Below are 25,377 nucleotides of genomic sequence, written 5' to 3'. Positions count from 1 at the left end.
ATTGGGCAGTTGTTTATGGCCTGGTTGTGACAACCTTGGTGTCAATTTCTGCTTCTCAGGCCCATCATGCTGCCCCTTCTCCATACTCATTTTTTTTTATCTTCTTCCCCATCTAGAGATGTTCTGAAGAACTAAAAATGCCAGGTGACCCCTGGCTTTCCTGTCCTCTGGATGGCCTCTTATCTATTAAAATCACTTTGTGTGTGTGTCTGTGCATGTGCGCACATGTCTGTAAATATGCTGATATACATACATATACTACTGGTAGTCCTTGACGTACGACCACAACTGAGTTCCATGTTTCCGTTGCTGAGACATTTGTGAAGTGAATTTTGCCCCATTTGACGACCTTACTTGCCCCAGTTGTTAAGAGAATCACTGTAGATGTTAAGTTAATAACGCGGTTGTTAAGTGAATCTGGCTTGCCCGTTGATTCTGCTTGTCAGAAAGTCGCAAAAGAGGACTCCACATGACTCCAGAACATTGCAACTGTCATAAATATGAGTCAGCTGCCAAACATCTGAATTTTAGTCACATGACCATGGAGATGCTGCAACGGTCGTAAATGTGAAAACAGCCATAAGTTACTTTTTGCAGTGCCATTCTAATTTCGAACTGTCAGTGAACGAATGGCAAAATTTATTGCTGAATAAATCTGGGACTGTTCAGGTACACACCACACTGCTTCTCCTTTTGCACAATTTCAAGGTTTGGCCTGGAACGGATAAAGAAAGAGATCCCAATTCTCTCCAACTGACATGTTATTCTGATCTGAGTAAATATGGATCTTCCTATACTGTAAGCCTTGAAAGGACCGTGTACAATATTTCAGCCAGCATTTAAACTTTATTTAGTTGCATAAGTAAGGAAACACAAGCTGATTAGGGAGGTAACACCGATTGTCTGTGGAACAAAGAACTTACAGGTAGTCCTCAAGGTACCAAAGTTCGTTTAGTAGTCATTTGAAGTTACAACAGCACTGAAAAAAGTGGCTTAGGAACATTTTTCACACTTACGATCCCGATAGCCAGGGGATCAACATTCAGATATTTGTCAACTGGCATCTATAGATAGTCCTTTACTTACAACAATTCATTTAGTGACCATTCAAAGTGACAATGCCACTGAAAAAAGTGACATGACCGTTTTTCACACTTACTATCGTTGCAGCATCCCACGGTCACACGATCAAAATTTGGATGCTTGGCAACTGGTTCCTATTTATGACAGTTGCAGTGTCCCAGGGTCATTTGATCCCCTTTTGCGGCCTTCTGATGAACAAAGTCAGTGCCGGATTCATTTAACCGCTATGTGATTAACTGAACAACTGCAATGATTCACTTAACAACTATGGCAAAATGGGGCAAAATTCTCTTAACAAATGTCTCAGCAATGAAAATGTAGGCTCAATTGTTATCATAAATTGAGGGCTACCTGTACCAAAATATCCTTATCACTTTGTCTCGTTAGTCAATATAAGCAGTTACAGCAAACTTTATTTAAAGAAATTATTGTAATTTCCAGAGAACTCAGAGCAATTTCCTTTTAAAGACCTACTGCTGTCTCAGCTACCTCTGACAACATCTTTGCAAACACCGTTGAATTGTCTCCCAATTCATGCAATTCAACGGAGGATCTTTGATCAAGATTACTGATGTCATCCTGACCAATGTAATGGCTTCTAAACACACCTTTGTCTCCATCTCCTTTAGAGAAGCCAGCCGTCTTCATGAAATCTCTGGACGACGTGGTTGCCGAGGAACGAAGCACTATCACACTGGAATGTGAAGTCTCGAAACCAAAAGTGAAACCGGTGTGGAAGAAGGAAGAGGCGGAATTGATCCCAGGAGGCAAATATGAGATGTTGCAGTCTGGGAAGACCCTGGGACTCACCATCCGAGATCTCGGCAAAGATGACGCTGGTTGGTACACCTGTGACCTTGGGACAGACATCGCCAAGTCTAAAGTCATCATTCAAGGTGCGCAGAATGGTTGAGTCAGGAGAACATCATTCTCCATTTTGCAGTGGTGGGCTTCCACATCTCTTGGACATCCACAGTTGGTGTAGGATAGGGACTATGGGAGTTGATCCAGCAGCAGTACAACTATAGGGCATCGTGTGGGAGACGTCTTATCCTCACACTGATGTCCACTTGGTGCTTGGTGACCATGATCCAAAAGAGATAATGGGACTCTAGAAAGCCACAATAAAGACATTGAGCCTCTAGAAAGAGTGCAGAGAACTAAGATGATTAAGGGCCTGGAGACAAAAACATATGAAGGAATTGGGTATAGCCAGGAGGTTGCAAGATTTGGAAATGGCCAGCCTTGAGAAAAGAAGGACTAGGAGTGACATGATATTCCAGTATTTGAGGGGCTGACCCAAAGAGGTGTGGGTTAACCTCTTCTCCAAAGCACCTGAAGGCAGGACAAGAAGCAACGGATGGAAATTCATCAAGGAGAGAAGCAACCTAGAGCTAAGGAGAAATTTCCTGGCAGTGAGGATAATTAACCAGTGGAACTGCTTGCCACTAGAAGTTGTGGGTGTTCCAACAGTGGAGGTTTTCAAAAAGAGATTGGACAGCGATTGGTCTAGAATGGTATAGGGTCTCCTGCTCAAGCAGGGGGTTAAACTAGAAGACCCTTCCAATCCCATACAGTAATTGTGCGTTTTGATGTCTGCATCCCCACCTTGGTCATGTGACTGCGAACCACTTTTAAACTCTGGTTTTGGCCCAAAATGCCACATAGTGAACAATGGGTTCTCTTAATGACTGCAGCATTCACTTTACGATGCCTGTGTTCACTTCATGACTGCCACATAAAAAGTTGTAAAATCAGGCACGCTTCCATTGTGGCTGTTTTATTTTCATTACAACAACAATTGGGGGCTCAGTGACAGTTGTAACTTGAGGACTATCTGATTGATTGAGGCTCCTAAGAATTTTTAGTTTAATTATTTTAGTTTAGTTTAATTATTTTAATGTGCTATTTTAATTAATGAATTTTTAAATTTATGTTAAATTTAAAATGAAATGAAATGAAATTTAAATTATCCTATATGCCGGCGTATAAGACAACTTCCGGAAGTGCTAAACTCGGTGCCAAAGACATGGGTCGTCTTATACGCCGAGTCGTCTTATACGCCGGAAATACTGGTAGTTTCCGGCATATAAGACGACGTTCTAGGAATGCGGCTCGGTGACAAAGACGGGGGCCGTCTTATACGCCGGGTCGCCTTGTACGCCGGCATATACGGTAATTTTAATTACAGGTAGTCCTCAACTTATGGCAACAATTGAACCCAAAATTTCTGTTGCTAAGAGAGAGACATTAGTTAAGTGAGTTTTATCTCATTTTACGACCGTCCTTGCCACAATTGTTAAGTGAATCTCTGCAGTTGTTAACTTAGTGACACAGTTGTTAAGTGAATCTGGCTTCTCCCATTGACTTTGCTTGTCACATGGTCACAAAAGGGGATCACACAACCCCGGGACACTACAACCATCATAAATATGAACCACTTGCCAAGTATCCAAATTTTGATCACATGACCACAGGGATGCTGCAACGGTCATGAGTGTGAAAAACAGTAGTCACTTTTTTCAGTGCTGTTGTAACTTCAAACGGTCACTAAATGAATGTGGTAAGTCAAGGACTTCTGGTAATTATTTTAATTTAATCCACATCCTGTTTCTCCACAGAGCTGAACATCGGCATCACAAAGCGTCTAAAGAACGTTGAGGTGCAGGAAGGAGAGAGCTGTAGCTTCGAATGCATCCTCTCACATGAGAGTCTAGACGGTTGTCAGTGGTTGATCAATGGGAATGAAGTCAGCCATGACACCCGATATCGAGCCTTCAACAAAGGAAGGAAATACACCCTCATCATCAAGAAAACCTTAGTGACTGATGCTGGCGAAGTGGTGTTTTCCGTCCGTGATTTAAAATCCAAAGCTTCTCTTGTTGTGAAAGGTGCGTAGTGGGGGGGGGGAGGAGGGGGAGAAGGGGAGCTAAGATTGTATTAGAATAAGTCGGATGGGGTAGAGAATCCCATGAAATCATCAACCAAGGTGGGGTCCTGGGGGCTTTCTGAGGCTGATGGTTTCCTTGCAGACCTTTCCTGTTTCAGGAACATTTTGTTAAAGGAAGAATAATGAACTGATCAAATCAGTGCCTTAGATAGATAGATAGATAGATAGATAGATAGATAGATAGATAGATAGATAGATAATAAGAAACTGATTAATAATTGGATAGATGATTGAATAGATAAAGAGAGAGAGAATTAAAGAGACAGATGATTGGATAGAGAGAAAGATAGAATAAGAAAGTGAAAGATAGATAGAAGATATAGAGATAGATAGAATAAGAAAGTGATAGATTTGAGAGTTGGATGGATGACTGGATAAATAGAAAGAAGAGAGAGAGATAATAAGAAAATGATTAATAGTTGGATAGATGATTGGATAGATAGATAAAGAAAAAGAGGGAGTTAAAGAGAGATAGAGATAGATGATTGGATAGAGGGATAGAGAAAAAGATAGACATCCAGAAAGAAAGACAGATATAGATGGATAGATGGATGGATTTGAATAGATAGGTAGAGGGGCAGAGAGAGAGAGAGAGAAAGAGAAAGAGGTGAAGAGAAAGAGAATTAAAAAGAAATAGATTCATGATTGGATGGATAGAAGGAAAGAATAAGAAAGCAGAGATGGATGACTGAATAGAGAGAAAGAGATAGATAGATAAACAAACAGATAAATATAGATGATTGAATAGATAAAAATACAAAGAGAGAGAGAGAAAGAGAGAGAGAGAGAGATGCTTATTAACTGCTATCTTTCCCCCAAAAGTTATTTTACAATATAAAAGATTTGAAGTCCCCACAAAGGCTTAGAAGGAAATAGACCACCATTTCAGACATATGGCTGTCCTGTGGTGAACTGACCAACTTGTGAGAGTCAAACAACCCCTTGAAATTTCTACACAGTGAAGTTGCACACATGCAGCCATTTCATAGCCATGGGTCTAAATCCAGCCTTATTTTTCTGTCTGTGATGGCTGAAGATGTGCGAGAGGCAACAGCAATTATGGTGTCCTCTCTCTGACCTAGTTTCCTATCTTTTCTTCCCCACAGAAAAACCCGCCGAATTCATAAGACAGCTGGAGGACAAATCCACCTCAGTGGGACGGGAGGTCAGCCTGAGTTGTGACTTGTCTAGATGGGACAATAACCTGAAGTGGAAGAAGGACGGCAAGGAGATTCGGAGGAGTCAAAAATACGACCTGCGTCAGGAAGGCAACCGGGCGATATTAATCATCCATGACACCACAGTGAAAGATGGCGGAGAATATACCTGCGAGATTGAATTCTCCAAAACAAAAGCCACATTATTGGTGGAAGGTCAGTGATGGGGCTACAGATAGTCCTCAATTTACAATGGTTTCTTTAGTGACCATTAGAAGTCACAATGGCACCAAAAGAAGTGACTTAGGACCATTTTTCATACTTATGACCTTTGCAGCATCCCTGTGGTCACATGATCCAAATTCAGATGCTTGGCCATTGACTCATATTTTTGACGGTTGCAGTTTCCTAAAGTCATGTGATTCCCTTTTGCGACCTCCTGCAGAGGCCAGATTTACTTAACAAACAATTTACTAACTGAACAACTGTAGCGATTCACTGAACAACTGTGGCAAGAAAAGTCATGAAGTGGGGCACAACTCAGTTAACAACAATCTTGCTTAGCAACAAAAATTTAGCAACAGAAACTATAATCCTAATCCTTTACATGTAACCCTTGACTTACAATCACAGTTGAGCCCCAAATTTCTGTTGCTAAGTGAGATAGTTGTTAAGTGAATTTTGCCCCATTTTACAACATTTCTTGCCATAGTTGTTAAGTGACTCAATGTAGTTGTTTAGTTAGTGACATGGTTGTTAAACCAATCTGGCTTCCCCATTGACTTTGTGTGTCAGAAGGTCACCAAAGGGGATTATAAATACAAGCCAGATGCCAAGTGTCCAAATTTTGATCACGTGACCATTGGGATGCTGCAATGGTTGTAAATGTGAAATACAGTCAAATATCATTTTTTTTCAGTGCCATTGTAACTTCAAACTATCACTAAACGAACCATTGCAAGTCGGATGGAAAGAAGGCAATTCGCTGAGTTCCACACACTGAACTCATGCTTATGACCAGTGATTATTATAAATAAGAAAACTCATTATAAATGAATTTATTTCTCTTGCTAAGTTTGATGGGACCTTTGATTTTATATTAAAGTTTGTTTAAGTACCAAATTGGGTCCCATATTAATACTGTTGTTGTTGTTGTTGTTGTTGCTGTTGCTGTTGTTGTTGTTGTTGTTCTTCTTCTTCTTCTTCTTCTTCTTCTTCTTCTTCTTCTTCTTCTTCTTCTTCTTCTTCTTCTTCTTCTTCTTCTTCTTCTTCTCCTCCTCCTCATCATTATTATTATTATTATTACTATCATTAATTATTTCTATTATTTCATCCATTCCAGAAGGTGGAAACTGCTTTGTGAAGGATCTTGAAGACTTGAAGGTGGAGGAGAATAAGAATGTCATCCTCACCTGTGAAACCAAGAAACCAGCGTCTGCTGTGACATGGAGGAAAGGCATCGTTGATCTTCAAGCCGGCCAGAAATATGAGATCAGCCAAAAAGGGACCATCTTGCAACTCCTCGTGAAGGATCTCAGAGAAAATGATAGTGACATCTACACGTGTGACATTGGTGACAGTCAATCCAGTGCAAAGCTGGTGGTGCAAGGTAGGACCGATGTCTGATTGGTTTAAGTTGTGTAGAAATAAAATCAGAGAGAAGCCTCTAATTAAGTAGAGGTGGTCCCTGACTTATGACCACAACTGAGCCCCAAATTTCCATTGCTAAGCAAGACAGTTGTTGTGAGTTTTGCCTCATTTTACATCCGTTCTGGCCATAGTTGTCAGATTAATTATTGCTATTGTTAAGTTGGTCACATGGTTGTTAAGGGAATCCGGCTTCCCCATTGGCTTTGCTTGTCAGAAGGTTGCAAAAGGGAATCACGTGACCCCCAGACAGTCATAAATATGAGTCAGTTGCCAAGCATCTGAATTTTGATCATGTGACCATGGGATGTTGCAATGGTCGTTAAGTGTGGAAAATGGTTATAAATCACTTTTTTCAGTGCCCTTGTAACTTCAGATGGTCACCACACAAACTCTTGTAAGTCAAGGACTATCTGTATACCAATATGATTAGTTTTTTTAAAAATGGTTTATTTCTCTTCCTTCCTGTTTCATCTTTTTTTTGTATTTTAGGCCTGCCGGTAGTTTTTAACCAAGAACTGCAAAACAAAGAAGCACAGGAAGGGAATAAAATCCGTCTTACTTGTGAGCTTAACAAATCAGACGTCCCTGTGCAGTGGATGAAGGGCAATGTAGTCCTGGAAGCGGGGGACAAATACGAATTCAAGCAACGAGGTCCCGTGACTGAACTCGTCATCCGGGACGCAAAGCCGTCGGATGCAGGGGAATATATTTGTAAAAGTGGAGACTTGAAGACTTCTGCACGGGTGGAGGTGACAGGTAGGAGAGCTTTGATAATGTTTGCCAGTATTGAAAGCAATTCTGGACGTAATGGTCTTCTGAAGTTCTCCATCCCTGAGATTGGTAGGAAAAAATGGGTGGAGAATCTCAGGGTCTCGAGAGAAAGAGGGATTCCAGCATTTACTCAAGCGCAGGTGTTCCTTTTGATTTTTGAAAAGGCTGAGATGATTTGCTTGGGCATGGTAGACCTCTGTGAGAAGAAGAGGGTTGGACTAGCCTAGATGGGTCCAATTCAATCGGGCATTGCTTACATTCATCTCATATCTCACATCAGAATCTCCTATATCTCTTATATCTGATACACATATCTCATATCTTGTATCTCATCTCATATCTTATACCTCATATCTCTATTTCATATCTCAATATTATACCTCATATCTCATACCTTATACCTCATACCTGATACTCATATCTCATATCTGTATCATATACTTCACACTTCGTATCTCAAATCTCATATCTTATACCTCGCATATTTCAATCATATCTCAGTATGTAATAGTAATAGTAGTAAAGTTGGAAGGGACCTTGGAGGTCATCTAGTCCAACCCCCTGCTCGGGCAGGAAACCCTACGCTATTTCGGACAAATGGCTGTCCAGTCTCTTCTTAAAAACTTCCAGTGTTGGAGCATTTACTGCTTCTGGAGGCAAGCTGTTCCACTGATTAATTGTTCTCACTGTCAGGAAGTTTCTCCTTAGTTCTAGGTTGCTTCTCTCCTTGATTAGTTTCCACCCGTTGCTTCTTGTCCTGCCTTCAGGTGCTTTGGAAAATAGCTTAATTCCCTCTTCTTTATGGCAGCCCCTGAGATATTGGAATACTGCTATCATGTCCCCCCTTGTCCTTCTCTTCGTTAAACTAGACATACCCAATTCTAGCAACCGTTCCTTATATGTTTTAGCCTCCAGTCCCCTAATCATCTTTGTTGCTCTTCTCTGTACTCTTTCTAGAGTCTCAACATCTTTTTTACATCGTGGTGACCAAAACTGGATGCAGTATTCCAAGTGTGGCCTTACCAAGGCATTGAAGAGTGGTATTAATACTTCACGTGATCTTGATTCTATCCCTCTGTTAATGCAGCCTAGCACTGTGTTGGCCTTTTTGGCAGCTGCAGCACACTGCTGGCTCATATTTAAGTGATTGTCTACTAGGACTCCGAGGTCCGTCTCACAGTTACGACTATTGAGCATGGTGCCACCTATGCTGTACTTGTGCATTTGGTTTTTCTTGCCTAAATGTAGAACCTTGCTTTTTTCACCATTGTATTATACCTCACATCTCATATCTCATACCTCGTATCTCATACCTGATACCTGATACTCTTATCTCATATCTTGTATCTCAATTTCATATCTTATACCTCATACCTCATATATTTCAATCTCATATCTCAATATTATACCATATTTCATACCTCATACCTCGTATCTCATACCTACCTGATACTCATATCATATCTTGTGTAATAATAATAATAATAATAAAGTTGGAAGGAACCTTGGAGGTCATTTCATCTCATATCTTATACCTCATATCTCATATCGTATCTCAAATCTATCTCATATCTCATATTTTATACCTTGTACATAATTTCATATCTCAATATTATACTTCATATCTCATACTTCATGCCTCATATCTCATGTGTCGCATCTTGTATCTCATCTCAATTTCATATCTGATACCTCATTCCTCATATCTCATTCGTATCTCAATCTCATACATATGATATCTTGTATCTCATATCTCAAATCTCAATCTCATCTCAATCTTTTACCTCATACTTCACATCTCACACCTCATACCTCATGTCTCATATCTCGTATCACATCTCAATTTCATATCTGATACCCCATATCTCATTCATATCTCAATTATACCTCATATATGATATCTCATACTTCATATCTCATACGATATACCTCATATCTCATTTCGCTCATACCTCACATTTCATATCTTATATCTCATACGTCATATCTCAATCTCATATATCATATCTCATTCATTTCATCATATCTCATTCCCTCAGTCCTTGGTGCTCCCTGAGGTTACTTGTTTTCTTTCAGACATCTCATGACCCAGCTAGGTAACATCATCAGTACTAGAAGAGAGGGGAGTTTATAGAAAGGAGGAGGAAGAGAAGGAGGACAAGAAGGACTGTAAGGTCCTTGGTGTCTTTTGAACTTGGTTGTTTCTTTGCAGATGTCTCATTACCCAACTAGATAACATCATCAGTGCTAGGTGGTTTATTTATTTAGAAGATTTACTTATTGCACTCTGCTGCTGCCCAAACTGAGCGGACTGTGTTTTCCTGTACAAATCCAATTTGTTTTCTGTTGCCATATCAGCTCACATGCAAGTTTTCCTCCAAAACCTTACTTTGCCTCCTTATCCTGATCGTGCCTTTTAGCGGCCCCTGCCATTTTTAAGGAAGAGCTTAAAGATGTGGAAAAGAAAGAGGGCGAGACGGTTGTTTTGTGCTGCGTCCTTGCCGCACCAGAGGTCACAGTGGCATGGAAGAAAGGTGCGACTCTCCTTCGGCCGAGCGAGAAGTATGAGATGAAACAGGATGGCTGTGTGGCTGAGCTGCTGATTCACCATGCACAACCGGAGGATGCAGGAAAATATACTTGCAATGCGGGAGAGAAGCAGAGCACAGCTCAGATCAAAGTCCACGGTAGGGAAAGATGATGGACATGTTCCTCATCTTCGCTTGCTCTTTCTTTGTACAAATGTCTGTGGAGATTCTCAGTCATGGTTGTCCCAAAGGTATATATTTTCAAAAGACAACTGGACTTTGTTTTTCCTTAAAGACATTTCACCTTACATCCAAGAAGCTTCTTCAGTTCTGACTGAATGCTGGCGAATGGAAGGATTTATATTCCTGGCAGTCATCTCTTTCTGAGGCCACTTGAAGGTTTATCTGTGCCCGCGGGGTCACCTGAATATTGCCAATGGGTGATGGAGGCTATAGTGCAGTGAGACATGTACAGATCTGTTCACTGAAGAAACAAAACAATCACTTCACAAACGCCTGGCACAACATAGGACAGTGATGGCGAACCTTTTAGAGACCGAGTGCCCAAACTGCAACCCACTTATTTATCGCCGGGTGCCAGGTGGGCATGACCCACTGGGTGGGTGTGGCTATAGTAATCATGGCAGACTGGATGGGTGTGGCCAAGGTGGGTGTGGTCACCTTGATGTTGATCATGGGGAGGGACACCTGTGGGGGCTGGGCAACATTGGGGGAGATCCATGCGGTCTCTGGCAGGTGGGGTGGTAGGCAGGAGGCTCATCCTGTGGGGTGAGGCAAGGCAAGGCAGAGCGGGGGTGCCATTGTCACAGGGCAAGGTGAGACGGGCTGGGGCAGCTGCTGCCTGACACCATCAATCCCCTCACACAGAGGCCAGCAAGCGCATGGGGGCCGACAGTGTCCGTCAGCAGTCACAGCCTGCTGGCCCCTCAGCCGGTGCACTTTGGGACTCCGCAGCCCGCTGTCAGCAGTTCAGAGAAGCCGCCTCTGAGCTGGATGGCCAGCGGACAGCTGAGGAGGCAATGCAGTGGGTTGTGCCCTGGAAAAGGAGAGCATGTGAGGCCAGGAGGAACAGGATGAGGGGAAGGGAAACCAGCCATGCTGGGATGCATCTGGCCACGTGGGACCTTGGCGAGTTAGCGGATGGCTGGTTGAAGAGGGACGGTTGCCATCTCTGGGGCATGGCGTGCGTGCCCACAGAGAGGGCTCTGAGTGCCGCCTCTGGCATGCGTGCCATAGGTTCACCACCACTGACATAGGAGAATAAACCCATTGGACCAGATTCAGTCGTCCATCTGCATTTAAAAGCAAAGTCCACATTCTGGACAGAGAGGATCACTGGTTTGAAAAAGGGGTGAAAAAGGCCATCTACATTAAGACTGAACACTCTCAGCAAAGGGGGGAGAGATATGACACCACCTGTCTCCTGTTTGCACCAGAGTCCTTTCAGCAGTTCCAAGAAGGCTGCACACCCATTTGCACTATTCAGGTAACCCTGAGGGCTCAAATAAACCTCAAGTGGTCTCAACAACTCTCAGAGAGAGTGCTAACAGCCAGATGAGTGCAAGGAATACAGATAGTCCTCAACTTACAACCACAATGGAGCCCAACATTTCTGTTGTTAAGTGAGACATTTGTTAAATGAGTTTTGCCCTGTTTTACGACATTTCTTGCCACAATTGCTAAATGAATCACTGCAGTTGATAAGTTAGTAACCTGGTTGTTAAGTGAATCTGACTTCCCCGTTGACTTTGCTTGTTAGAAGGTTACAAAAGGGGATCACATGACCTTGGGGCACAGCGACCGTCATAAGTATGAACCAGTTGCCAAGCATCTGAATTTTGATCACAAGATCATGGGGATGCTTCAAAGATCGTAACTGCGAAAAATTGTCATAAGTCACTTTTGTCAGTGCCATTGTAACTTTGAACAGTCATTTAATGAACAGTTGTAAGTCGAGGGCTACCTGTATAAATCCTTCCATCCGCCACCATTAAGTCAGATCTGAAGAAGCTTCTTGGATTAATAGAGAAACAACTACAGGGAAAAACAAAGTCCAGTTGCTTTTTGAAAAATCACCTTTGGGGCTACCTGTATTGTAAGGCTACACGAACAGAATTTTCAAAATTGAAAATATTTTTCCCTGCCTGAAAAACTAGAGAGGGTCCCTTCTGAAAGGCTTTCCACGTCCCTTTTCTTTCAGTCGATGGAGACACCTTTTATCTGCCAGTTCTCCAATCTGCAACTCTCCCTCCTGTCTCCCAAGGTCATTCACACATACCATTATATCATCCCCCCCTCTTATTATCTATCTATCTATCTATCTATCTATCTATCTATCTATCTATCTATCTATCTATCTATCTATCTATCTATCTATCTATCTATCTATCTATCTATCTATCTATCTATCCCATCCATCCATCCATCCATCCATCCATCCATCCATCCATCCATCCATCCATCCACATCTATGTTTTGTCTATATCTATCTTGTCTATATCTAGCTATCCATCCATCTAGCCAGTGCTTTTTTTCTAAAAAAAAAAAGGGTGCCGGAACTCTGTTCTGGGCGTTCTATGAGAAAAAAAGCCCTGCATCTAGCAGTCTGTCTGTCTGTCTGTCTGTCTGTCTGTCTGTCTGTCTGTCTGTCTATCTATCTATCTATCTATCTATCTATCTATCTATCTATCTATCTATCTATCCATCCATCCATCCATCCATCTATCTATCTATCCCATCCATCCATCCATCCATCCATCCATCCATCCATCCATCCACATCTATGTTTTGTCTATATCTATCTTGTCTATATCTAGCTATCCATCCATCTAGCCAGTGCTTTTTTTCTAAAAAAAAAAAAGGGTGCCGGAACTCTGTTCTGGGCGTTCTATGAGAAAAAAAGCCCTGCATCTGTCTGTCTGTCTGTCTGTTTGTCTGTCTGTCTGTCTGTCTGTCTGTCTGTCTGTCTGTCTGTCTGTCTGTCTATCTATCTATCTATCTATCTATCTATCTATCTATCTATCTATCCATCCATCCATCTATCTATCTATCCCATCCATCCATCCATCCATCCATGTATCCATCCATCCATCCATCCATCCATCCACATTTTGTCTATATCTATCTATCTATCTATCTGTCTATCTATCTATCTATCTATCTATCTATCTATCTATCTATCTATCCATCCATCCATCCATCCATCCATCCATCCATCCATCTATCTATCTATCTATCTATCCACCCAGCTGTCCTTCAATCTCTCTCTCTCTCTCTGCCTGCCTGCCTGCCTATCTGTCTGTCTGTCTATTTGTATCTATCAATCTATCATCTCTGTCTCAAAACCCATAGTCAGTTTAAAAGACTCTTGCTCTCTTGTTTAAATCACTTCAAAAAGATCTCTCCACCACCCTGTATTGTCCTAACAGCTCCTCATGGCTACCTGTCTATATTCTGGGGCTAGAAACATGGTTGTCTAAAGGGGGTGGTCAAATGAGTGCAATCAAAGTTCTACTCATTTTCTTTGCATTTGATGCATTTGCCGATTTGACCTCCTTTATAATATAACTTGAATCTAATATTGCTAAGTGATCCTCTTGTATTTATGCGCACACTCCATATTTTTGTCTGTAACCCTTCATCCTCCAGCTGCACCCGTCAGCTTTAAAGATAAACTGAAGAATGCCGAAGCTCTGGAAGGTGGAGTAGCTACTCTCTGCTGTGAATTAAATAAACCCGCTCCAGTGGAGTGGGTGAAAGGACAAAAAACTTTACGGCCGGGCAGCAAATACCGAATGAAGAAAGAAGGTGCCATCGTCGAGTTGACAATTCATGATCTGGACTTGAAAGACGCTGGAGATTATACCTGCATTTCTGGAGACCAACAGACGACTGCAGTCTTAACCGTGAACGGTAAAAAAAGCCAAATCAAAGCACAGCTTTGCTTATCTTATGGAGGTGTTCCTACACCCCTATATTGGTGTCCTTTCAAAGTTTGACCATCTTGGTTTACTCTCTTTTGCCTTGGCCTTCTGTGCGTTCTTCAGGCCTGAAGATCTCTGCTTTCCTTTTCAGCTTGACAGGAAAGGATGCTTTGCAAATTGTTTCTGAGCATTGGCATTGGTAGAGCAGGTGAAAATAGTCCTCGTGTCCGTTTTAAGCAAGGCTGAATCCTGTTTCTCCAAATAATTCTGTCTTGTGTGTGTTCAACTTTTGACCTTAGGAGAAGTCTACTTTGGGGACCATCTTCCAAATTTGGAATGGGTAGCAACTGTTGAGAACACACCAGATGGTAATCCATGGGTGTCACACTAGGACATGTGTGTGTGAGAGAAATAGTCTTCCCTATAACTTGCTGCTGTTGATGTAGTAACATCTCCTTCTGTGCCCTTCAGCCGTGGCTGCACATTTCAAAACTCAACTGAAGAACCAGGAGGTGACTGAGAGTGGAACTGCCACTCTGCATTGCGAGTTGACCAAAGCTGTGGATTCGGTCGTGTGGATGAAGGATGAAGAAGTACTGAAACCGAGTGAGAAGTACCGAATGAGACTTGAAGGGCGCTTTGCGGAGCTTTCCATCCAAGATCTGGAGGTCCCAGATGCTGGAAGTTATACCTGCGTGTGTGGGGATCAGAAGACCAGAGCAACTTTGAAAGTGAACGGTAATACGCTTTGCAACTGATCTTCCTTGGGTTTCTTAGTTTCTCCTGATAACTCTTTCATCAATCACCTGAAATGCAATTACTTCTAATGTAGTTTCAGAAGCAGGATCTTCTCCAAAATTTCATAAGCCTTGTTTTGGTTTTCCTGATTCCCCCCCCCCCCCTCGTGGTATGTTTCAAACATCGCAAGGGTTTTATCCATCAAGATCTAATTCAAGCAGTAATTTGATCCTGTCTTTCTCCATGTCGCGTCCTTCAGCACTGCCCGTGTTTTTCCAAGAAGAATTAAAAAACCAGGAAGTGACCGAAGGGGAATCGACCATTTTCCAGTGTAAGCTGAACAAAGCAGCAACTGTGGAGTGGTACAAGGGATCCAGGCTGCTGAAACCAGATGGAAAATTCCAGTTAAAACAGGAAGGTCCTTGTGTTGAACTGATGATCCAAGGCTTGGACATTGCTGATTCTGGAGATTATACTTGCAAATGTGGAGCCCAGAAGACTACAGCTAAATTGACCATAAATGGTAACACCCTTAATCACTGTATCTTAAAGTCTTTAATTTTCTACTTCTTCAATGAAACTCAGCATCGCAGTTCATCTTTTTACGTCTAACTTGCTTCTTCTTCATAAACCATTCTTTGACTTATGATCATCAATCTTGCAGTCTTATAAAATGGGATCTTAGTCTTTAAAACGTTTTGGTTTCCAAGGGAAGAGGTCAAAACATTTCTTCCTCAACATCCCTTTCGGGATATCCAAAAGTTTGCAGCAACTATTGGGAGAAGGCCTTATTTAAACTTGCACTGGGAAATGGCTGAAGAGACTAATTCAAAATACAGAATAACAGAGTTGGAAGGTACCTTAAAGGTCTTCTAGTCCAACCCCTTACTCAAGAAGGATACCCTATACCAGGGGTGTTAAACTCACCGTGTCACGTAACGTGTCGTGACGTATAGCGACTTTTTCCCCTTGCCGGAGCTGGGGTAGGTGCGGTTTCTGCGTAACGCATCCGGCCCATGGGCTGGCAGTTTGACACCTCTGCCTTATACCATTCCAGACAAATGACTGTCCAATATCTTTTTGAAATCCTGCAGGGATGGAGCAACCACAACTTCTGGAGGGGAAGCCATTCCACTGTTTAATTCCTCTCACCATCAGGAAATTTCTCTTTAGTTCTTCCATCCATCACTTCTTGTCCGGCTGTTAAATGCTAAATTCAGCAATAAGATTCTGTTAGTGGATTGGAAGATATACCTGCACCTGATTTATAAATCTGTATAGGTAGTTATCCAACTTTGTTGCTAGATCCTCCTAGACCAGTGGTTCTCAATCTTTTTAATGCTGCGACCCCCAGCCGATCGTAAGTCAAGGACTACTCAACCGGTCATAAGTCGAGGACTACTCAACTGGTGCAGCACCGTTTGCAGAATGGGACTTTTGGCGGGCTCAGCAGGGCAGAGACAGCCTGGACAATCCCTATTGGCTTTTGAAAGCCAATAGAATTAGACTCTATTCAAGAGAGTCTATTCTATTGGCCTTCAAAAGCCAATAGAATAAAAGGGAGTAGCACAGCTAAGGAAAAGGGGGGAAAAATGGCGGACTGCGTTGTTTGGCGACCCCCGTGAAATGGTCGTTCGACCCCAAATGGGGTCCCGACCCACAGTTGAGAACCACTGTCCTAGACTCCTATATGTCCTGTAGAAATGTAATAACAGGGAGCGAAAATTAAACAACATAAGAGATGAATAATGTTCTATTAATCTATGTTAATGGCATAGTTAATAGTTTCAAAGGATTAAACTCTTTGAGCAATAGATGTCCTAGTGAACAATTACTTAAATATGCACCAGCTGTGTGCTGCAGCTGCCAAAAAAGCCAACACAGTTTTAGGCTGAATTAACAGAAGGATAGAGTCAAGATCACGTGAAGTGTTAATACCACTTTACAAGGCCTTGGTAAGGCCACACTTGGAATCCTGCATCCAGTTTTGGTCACCACGATGTAAAAAAGATGTTGAGACTCTAGAAAGAGTACAGAGAAGAGCAACAAAGATGATTAGGGGACTGGAAGCTAAAACATGAAGAATGGTTGCAGGAATTGGGTATGTGTAATTTAGTGAAAAGAAGGACTAGGGGTGATATGATAGAAGTGTTCCAAAATTGGAGGGGCTGCCACAAAGAAGAGGGAGATTAACCTGCCCTCCAAAGCAACTGAAGGCAGGACAAGAAGCAATGAATAGAAATTAAATCAAGAAGAGAACCAACCTAGAACTAAGAAAAACTTCCTGACAATTCAAACATTCAATCTGTGGAACAGAAGTTGCTCCCAGAAGTTGTGGGTGATCCAATAATGGATCACAGCGTTGTAGGTTCATTGGTCTCGAGAATACAGATAGTCCTTGACTTAAAGACTGCAATGCAGCCCAACTTTTCTATTGCGGAGCAAAATAGTTTTTCAGTGACTTTGGCCCCATTTGATGACCTTTCTTGCCACAGTTGTTAAGAGAACCACTGCAGTTGTTACATAAGTCACACAGTTTTTATGTGAATCTGGCTTCCCCATTGACTTTGGTTGTCAGAAGTTCGCAAAAGGGGATCACGTGATCCCAAAATACTACAACCATCATAAATACATGCTAGTGCAAATTTTGATCCCCATGGGGATGTTACAGTGGGTCATAAATCACTTTATTCAGTCTTGTAACTTCGGTCACTAAATAAATGGTTGTAAGTCAAGGACTACCTGTACCAGTGATCATATGGATCCCAATTCATGGACGAATTAAGGAGAGTGTGGGCTGATGATTGGACTAGATCAGGCTTCCCCTATGTTGGCAATTTCCAGCAGTGTGGACTTCAAATCCCAGAATTCCAAGTCTCTTGTGGGTGATCCAATAATGGATCACCCACAAGAGACTTAAGAAGAGACTGGACAACCATTTGCCCAGAATGGTTCAGAGTCTCCTGGCTGAGCAGGAGGTTGGGCTAGATGACCTCCAAGGGCCCTCTCCAGTTCTATCATTTTATGTTTATGTTCCAAATGAGCATGAACTGAAATCAGGGATCCTGCTGTTAGCGGCATCCTCTCTATGGGATCCATTTGAAACTGGAGGCAAATGTCTACATATTTTTTTTTAATGAGTCAGATATTATTTATACAGAAATTCTAGCTAAAAAACTAGCCCTATCTCAATGGTCTTCTCTGCATGATCTAATATAGTGTTTCCCAAATATGGTAATTTTTTAGGCATGTGGATTTCAAGACTCAGAATTCTAATCAATGGTCCTGCTGGCTGTGGAATTCTGGGATTTGAAGTCCACACTGCTGGAAATTGCCAACATAGGGGAAGCCTGATCTAGTCCAATCATCAGCCCACACTCTCCTTAATTCGTCCATGAATTGGGATCCATATGATCACTGGTACAGGTAGTCCTTGACTTACAACCATTTATTTAGTGACCGAAGTTACAAGACTGAATAAAGTGATTTATGACCCACTGTAACATCCCCATGGGGATCAAAATTTGCACTAGCATGTATTTATGATGGTTGTAGTATTTTGGGATCACGTGATCCCCTTTTGCGAACTTCTGACAACCAAAGTCAATGGGGAAGCCAGATTCACATAAAAACTGTGTGACTTATGTAACAACTGCAGTGGTTCTCTTAACAACTGTGGCAAGAAAGGTCATCAAATGGGGCCAAAGTCACTGAAAAACTATTTTGCTCCGCAATAGAAAAGTTGGGCTGCATTGCAGTCTTTAAGTCAAGGACTATCTGTATTCTCGAGACCAATGAACCTACAACGCTGTGATATTTTTTACATCTAATGATGAAGTCAAGCTGAGTTTGCAAGAATTCCAGATTGTAAACTCCATAAGCTGGAGGTTAAAATGGTAATTTCCAAGCTTTTGCGCTCTGACAAGATGGGGATCCACAGGGATTGAACACATCTCATACAATAACCCATTAAGGAAAATGATTAGGTTGAATTATGCATCGTAATTAATGACCCCAATTGTTTGCTAAGGAAGGAGTTGTTTGTGCTCCCAGCTAACCCTGATGGACTTCTGTCCTATCATTCTCCATTCTTCAGCCCTGCCAGTCCTCTTCACCAAATCCTTGAAGGACGAAGAAGCTCTGGAAGGCAAAGTTGCCACTTTCCAGTGTGAGCTGAACAAAATATCTGCCCCCATAGAGTGGAAGAAAGGACACAAGATCCTTAAGCCAGGAAGCAAGTATAAAATGAAACACGAAGGAAAAATTGCTGAACTGGTCATCCAGAACTTGGAAGTAACTGATTCCGGAATCTATGCTTGTGTATCTGGAGAACAGCAAACCACAGCATCTTTAGAAGTCAAGGGTAAACCTTTATCTCTCCACATATATATTTCTTCTATTGGTTCCCTTGATCTCCTGGTCTTTCTCAGCCTTTTAGTTTCTCCTGAAATCCTGATCTTTGTGCTAGAGCTGGACTATATATGTTGACAATCTTTCATCAACTATCTTAGAATCACCACGTTTGAATAGATATCAGCAAAGTTTAGTTCCCTCAATCGAATTTTAATCTTTTTATTTAAAAAACCATTTTTCTTATTTCTGAAGGTATCCAAACATCAGATTCTTCTTATTAAGAGCTGAGATTGTCGTAATGTTCATAAGAACTTTCCTCAATTTGGGGCCTTCAAAAGGATTTCAGTAATGGGCGAGAAGACCCATTTATTATAATTATCTAAGCCAGTGGTTCTCAACCTTTCTAATGCCGCGACCCCATAATATAGTTGCCCATGTTGTGGTGACCCCCAACCACTTATACATCACCGGGTGCCAGGGGCGTGGCCAAAGAAAAGGGGAAAAAAATGGCGGACAGCCTTGTTTGGCGACCCCCATGAAATGGTCGTTCGACCCCAAATGGGGTCCCGACCCACAGGTTGAGAACCACTGATCTAAGCAGTTCAGATAAATCCATAGCAAATATTAACTTCACAGCTACTATTCAGCCTAAAATATATATGTTCAACCACTTTTTTAATGCTTGGAACTTAGAATTGCTATGATTGAGTAAAGAAGAACCTCAAGGAATCAAGAACAGATTCTTTCTTGGGTAAACCTGGAATGTAAGTGCCTCAGAAATGACCATATGCTTTAAACATCATACCATTATTTGTCTTCCCAGTGTGTCCCTGTTGGACAATAATTCTATAAAAATGTCTAACATAGTATTCTCCCAATCCATAAGTTCTTGTTTTGCTCTGTTTGACTTCCATGCTTGTATGATGCAGTAAATGTCCTATGAACAAAATCTCTTTGTTCCATCTCTTTGTTCCTCCATGCTTACTTTTCAACTCTGTCCTTGTTGCCATCTTCTCAGCTCTGCCCGTTCTTTTCAAAGAAGGGCTGAAGAACCGGGAAGCTGTTGAAGATACCACCACTACTCTCCATTGTGAGATGTCTAAAGCTGGGGCTGAGGTACAGTGGAAGAAAGGATCACAAACTCTTAAGCCAAGCGATAAATACAGAATGAGACAGGAGGGTCCTGTTGCTGAATTGTTGATTCGAGATCTGAAAGTGATGGACACGGGAGATTACTTCTGTGTGTGTGGAGATCAGAAGACCACAGCCGTCTTGACCGTTCATGGTAATCAGTTGTTCCATAGTCTGTTGTATTAATCATCTTGTGTAGTTTGCATTGTGATGTCTTGTCTCCATTTTGGTCACTTGGTCAAGTAACCCTGTTTGTGTCCAAAGTTAACAAGAGTGTCATACCTTGACTGATGGTGGTTACAACTATTTTGGCAATGTCAGTTCTCATCAGGGTTTGAGTTGTCTGCTTGAGACCCTCAGAAGGTCCTTAAATTAAGCTTTGCCCCATGAGGTTCTCCAGCATGACATTCTCCAACATGAGGTTCTCCAAATTGATGTTCTCCAGAACATGAGGCTACAGTCCCAAAATTCCTAAGCAAGATTTTGTCCCACCACATCTGGACCTTCTTACATATTTAACAACTTCTTCAGACTCCTCACATTCTGTGTTCTTGGTTTGATGATGGGTACTTACTTTGCAAAAAGAAGATTCCATATCCATGTTGGAAACCCTAGCTACACAATACTTTTAGGTTGTGAAGGCAGATTTTTACGGGTTGAAAGTATCTTCCACAATGCTGGCCTTTGAAAATAGCTAGCTCAAGTCAGTAGACAGCCTTTGTCTTTTCATATATCACAAATCTCTTTCTTTCTTACAATTTCCTAAAATTATGCTACCATTTCTTCTCTCTTAATATCTTCTGCAAATTAAGATATTTCTCTCAAAACAAAATCTTCTTGATTCTGCAAAACTCCAGTGTGGTCTCTTTTCTCCTCTCACATAACAATATTCAAACTTTGCTAATACTTATCACAACATGCTAAGATTCCTTGATTTTACAAATCTATGCATTCCCACATGGAATGTTGGTGCTTTTTGATACAGGGACATATTATTTTTTTCAGGGCAAAAATCACAGTCCCTTAACAAAATATTCCAACTATCTAAAACAATTTCTTTCAGTTAGCTTCTTTCTTCTTTCTTCTTCTACAATGCCAAGAATTGATTCTGCATTTTTGAAATGTATTTCTTTAATTGTGTCCTACATCCTATATTTAGTTTATTTATTTATTAGATTTTTATCCCACCATTATTATTTTATAAGTAATGCAAGGTGGCAAGTATACATAATAATACTTCTTCCCAGTGCTTTTTTTGTAAAAAAAAAAAAAGGTGCCGGAACTCACACATGTCATACAACCCGCCTTGCCTACCCTACAAGGTTCCATCCCAAAAAGGTGCCGGAACTCCGTTCTGGGCGTTCTATGACTTACTACTTTTATTTTCCCCACAACAACATTGTGAGGTGGGCTGGGCTGAGGGGGGGGGGTGGCTCAAAGTCACCTAGTTGGCTTTCATACCTAAGATGGAACTAGAACTCACCACCTCCTGATGATTGGCCCAAAGTCACCCAGCTGACTTTTGTGCCTAAGAGAAAACTAGAACTCACCATCCCCTGATCACCGAGCTGGCTTTAATGCCTGAGGTAGGATTAGAACTTACCGTGTCCTGTAATTGGCCCAAAGTCACCCACCCACCAGTCTTCTATGCCTAAGACAGGTCTGGAATTCCCCATTTCCTGATACCTAGCCCAGCACCTTAATCACTACACCTTACTGACCCTCATATTAATGCCTTCTGAATCAAAACAGGAATCAGAAAACACCTCTTGCAATGAAATATATACTCTTTTTTTTAACTTAGCACCTTTCAAAAATATGTTGATTTTTCAACTCTAAATGCATTTCAACATTAGCTTATAAAATGATATTATTTTTTTCTAGTCTGTGTTGGACAGACTATACCTTTAACAAATCTATTTCTAGGCCCTGCATTTTAAGAAGGATGTTGACATTTTACAAATGCATATTTCCATGTTTTTATTTATTGATTAGTTTTATATTCCACTTTCTCTTCATTTGGAGATTTCCAGAATGATCTTTGTGCTAAAAGGAGCACATGAAATTGGCTCTCCTAATACAATATTTTAATCCTACGCTTTCATTTCTAACATGACAAAATTCCAAAACTAAACACTGCAAAATTTAACACTGGAAATTCCATGTTAAACTTTCATCTTAGTCCAGAATTTGAGCCAATTCCAAAGGATATTTTGCATTGTGTCTCTACATTTGTTCCTTTAAAGCAGTGGTTCTCAACCTTTCTAATGCCGCGACCCCATAATACAGTTCCCCATGTTGTGGTGACCCCCAACCACTTATACATCACCGGGTGCCAGGGGCGTGGCCAAAGAAAAAATGGCGGGCAGCCTTGTTTGGCGACCCCCGTGAAATGGTTGTTCGACCCCAAATGGGGTCCCGACCCACAGGTTGAGAACCACTGCTTTAAAGATATTTTAATTCAATTGTTTATAAAGGTATTCAGGAAACTTTCTTTTCTTCCTTCTTTTTAATTCTTTTTTTATCAGCTGCCTTCTTTTAATTTCTTTCTTTTTAAAGATTTTTTCTGCTGGACCCATTAAAATGCTATTTTGGAAGTATTTTATTTTTGTTCCTGAACTTCTGATTTTTGAATTGTTTTTGTACTATTGTTGCTTGCAGTTATATATCTATTTCTAGACTCATGTGCTAGTTCCAACTGAGTTATTTGTGCAGAGAAAAATGCCTACGCCTTTCCTGTCTTCTTTATGAAAAGCATTTGGTGAAACAGGAAAAAATATGAATTCCACAAACTGGAAGAATAATACTTTAGAAAAAGAATGTTTTTTTTTCATCTAAAATGTTTGATGAAATCCAAATGATGTAGAAAAGCAGAACAGGGCTATCATGCTTTACTGTATACATTTGTGGGGTTCAAATTTATTTTGATCTTTAAAACAAGAAGGTGACATCTCAGCTGAAAATGTGTCTTTAATAGAAATCTTTGATTTATTTATGATTTATTTATCCATCCACCCATCTATTCATTCATTCATTCATTCAATATCTGTATAGATGCCATCCTCCCTCCCTCTCTCCCTCTTTCTTTGTCCTTTCTTCCTCCGGGTAATCTTTTTTTCCTTCTTTCATCCCTCCCTCTCTCCCTCCCTCCTTCCCTTCCTTCTCTCTCCTTCCCCCTTTCTTTCCTCCCTCCTCTCTCCTTCCTTCGGTCCTTCCCCCTCCTTCCTTCTATCTTTCCTTCCTTCTATCTTTCCTTCCTTCTATCTTTCCTTCCTTCCTTCCTTCCTTCCTCCCTCCCTCCCTCCCTCCCTTCCTTCCTGCTTCCCTACCTTTCTTCTTTCCTTCCCCTTCCACATCCCCTTCAAAAAATATAACATGATTTAAACACTAAAACCATTCTAAAACTGTAATAGCAATAAAAACAATAAAAAAGGATGTTGATCTTTAGCATGCAGCAGAACAACCAGCTTCAAATTACAAATTGCATTTGTACAATGAATGTTGTCCATTATACCGTGACATCATCATGCAAATGGAAGTGATGATGTCATGTATTATGCACATTGTGTCATAAACCCAGCTGGCTGCACCCTTCAGATGCTCCTTTCCTTGAGTTCCTTTCATCTTGCATTCTTGCAAAAGCTCCCTTTTGCAAATCTCAAAATTCTGAAATTTAAAATGACCCACACCCTGTCGGTGTTATGTTCCACAGCCCTACCTGTGCGTTTCCAAGAAGAACTCAAAAGCCAAGAGCTCTTGGAAGGAAAGACGGCCGTTCTGCGCTGTGCATTAAATAAAACTGCTGCGGTGGATTGGAGAAAAGATGCACAGGCGCTCCAACCAAGTGCAAAATATAAAATTAAACAGAAAGAAAATGTTGTGGAGCTCACAATCCAGGATGTGACAGAAGAGGATGCAGGAGAATATTCCTGTATTTGTGGAGATCAAACCACGTCAGCCTCTATCAGTGTGCAAGGTAAATATGACACCTCTCTCTTCCTCTCCCTGATTAAAAGGACATGTTGGTGATATTCTTTGAGAATATCTGTAGCTCAGGGATGAATTGTGGGGTCCTTGATGCTCGCTGAGCTGGATTGTTTTTTTGCAGAACATTTTATGATCCATCTAGGGCAGTGGTTCTCAACCTGTGGGTCGGGACCCCATTTGGGGTCGAACGACCATTTCACGGGGGTCGCCAAACAATGCAGTCTGCCATTTTTTTCCCCTTTTCCTTAGCTGTGCTACTCCCTTTTATTTTATTGGCTTTTGAAAGCCAATAGAAGAGACTCTCTTGAATAGAGTCTAATTCTATTGGCTTTCCAAAGCCAATAGGGATTGTCCAGGCTGTCTCTGCCCTGCTGAGCCCGCCAAAAGTCCCATTCTGCAAACGGTGCTGCACCAGTTGAGTAGTCCTCGACTTACGACCGGTTGAGTAGTCCTCGACTTACAACCGGTTGGGGGTCGCGGCATTAAAAAGGTTGAGAACCACTGGACTAGGGAATATCATCAGTACTGGAAGGGAATGGGGTTTGCTGAGAGGAGGAGGAGGAAGAGGAAGAAGATTGTGGGATTCTTGGTGCTCTCTGAGCTTGATGGTTTTCTTGAAGACCCAGCTAGGTAACGTCATCAGTTACCTAGTGATGAGTGGCAAGTGATCAGTGTCGGACTGATCATGAGTCATGAAACATCTGCAAGAAAACCATCAAGCCCAGAGAGCACTAAGCACAATCTTTGGTGCCTGTTTAGAGTTTTAGGCTACTTTTGGGAAACAGTCCACAGTGCGGGTAAGTTTCTTTTTTTCCTCCAGTTTCTACATCCAGTTTCTGTGACAACCTGAGCTCCCATCCTTTTAAATTTCAGTTTGGATCTTAGAGTTATAAAAGGACCGTTAAGATTATCTGGCCCTGCATCCTCCCCAGGGAATCCTGGGCGCTCAAGTTTACCCATATTAAATTTTCCAAGGTTGAGAAACACTGATCTAGTCCCTTTAATTGCACCATTTTACTGGAAAAGCCGGAAAAATTATGTCTACGGTTGGATTAGGAGAGTACAGATCATCCTTGACTTATAAC

At 41.5% G+C, this 25,377-nt stretch overlaps 1 protein-coding gene across 10 annotated transcripts in view; it reads left to right on the top strand.

The window, feature by feature from the left end:
- Positions 1 to 25,377, top strand: part of OBSCN (obscurin, cytoskeletal calmodulin and titin-interacting RhoGEF) — a 268,339-nt gene that overhangs the window by 86,872 nt on the left and 156,090 nt on the right. For 7 of the 10 annotated variants that reach the window (XM_039365275.1, XM_039365278.1, XM_039365274.1 and 4 more), the window contains 12 exons: positions 1,713 to 1,979; positions 3,705 to 3,974; positions 5,140 to 5,406; positions 6,533 to 6,799; positions 7,330 to 7,596; positions 10,032 to 10,298; positions 13,809 to 14,072; positions 14,555 to 14,821; positions 15,081 to 15,344; positions 18,918 to 19,184; positions 20,193 to 20,459; positions 24,018 to 24,281. In XM_039365275.1, coding sequence (XP_039221209.1) covers positions 1,713 to 1,979; positions 3,705 to 3,974; positions 5,140 to 5,406; positions 6,533 to 6,799; positions 7,330 to 7,596; positions 10,032 to 10,298; positions 13,809 to 14,072; positions 14,555 to 14,821; positions 15,081 to 15,344; positions 18,918 to 19,184; positions 20,193 to 20,459; positions 24,018 to 24,281 — 3,198 coding nt within the window. The remainder of the gene's footprint in view (positions 1 to 1,712; positions 1,980 to 3,704; positions 3,975 to 5,139; positions 5,407 to 6,532; positions 6,800 to 7,329; positions 7,597 to 10,031; positions 10,299 to 13,808; positions 14,073 to 14,554; positions 14,822 to 15,080; positions 15,345 to 18,917; positions 19,185 to 20,192; positions 20,460 to 24,017; positions 24,282 to 25,377) is intronic. The other 3 variants (XM_039365276.1, XM_039365279.1, XM_039365280.1) reach the window with 3 other exon arrangements.

Source organism: Crotalus tigris, unplaced genomic scaffold, assembly GCF_016545835.1.
Source record: "Crotalus tigris isolate CLP2741 ecotype Arizona unplaced genomic scaffold, ASM1654583v1 scf7180000020019.1302030, whole genome shotgun sequence".
In the NCBI taxonomy this organism is placed as follows: Eukaryota; Metazoa; Chordata; class Lepidosauria; order Squamata; family Viperidae; genus Crotalus; species Crotalus tigris.
This window is presented reverse-complemented; position numbering and strand designations above follow the sequence as displayed.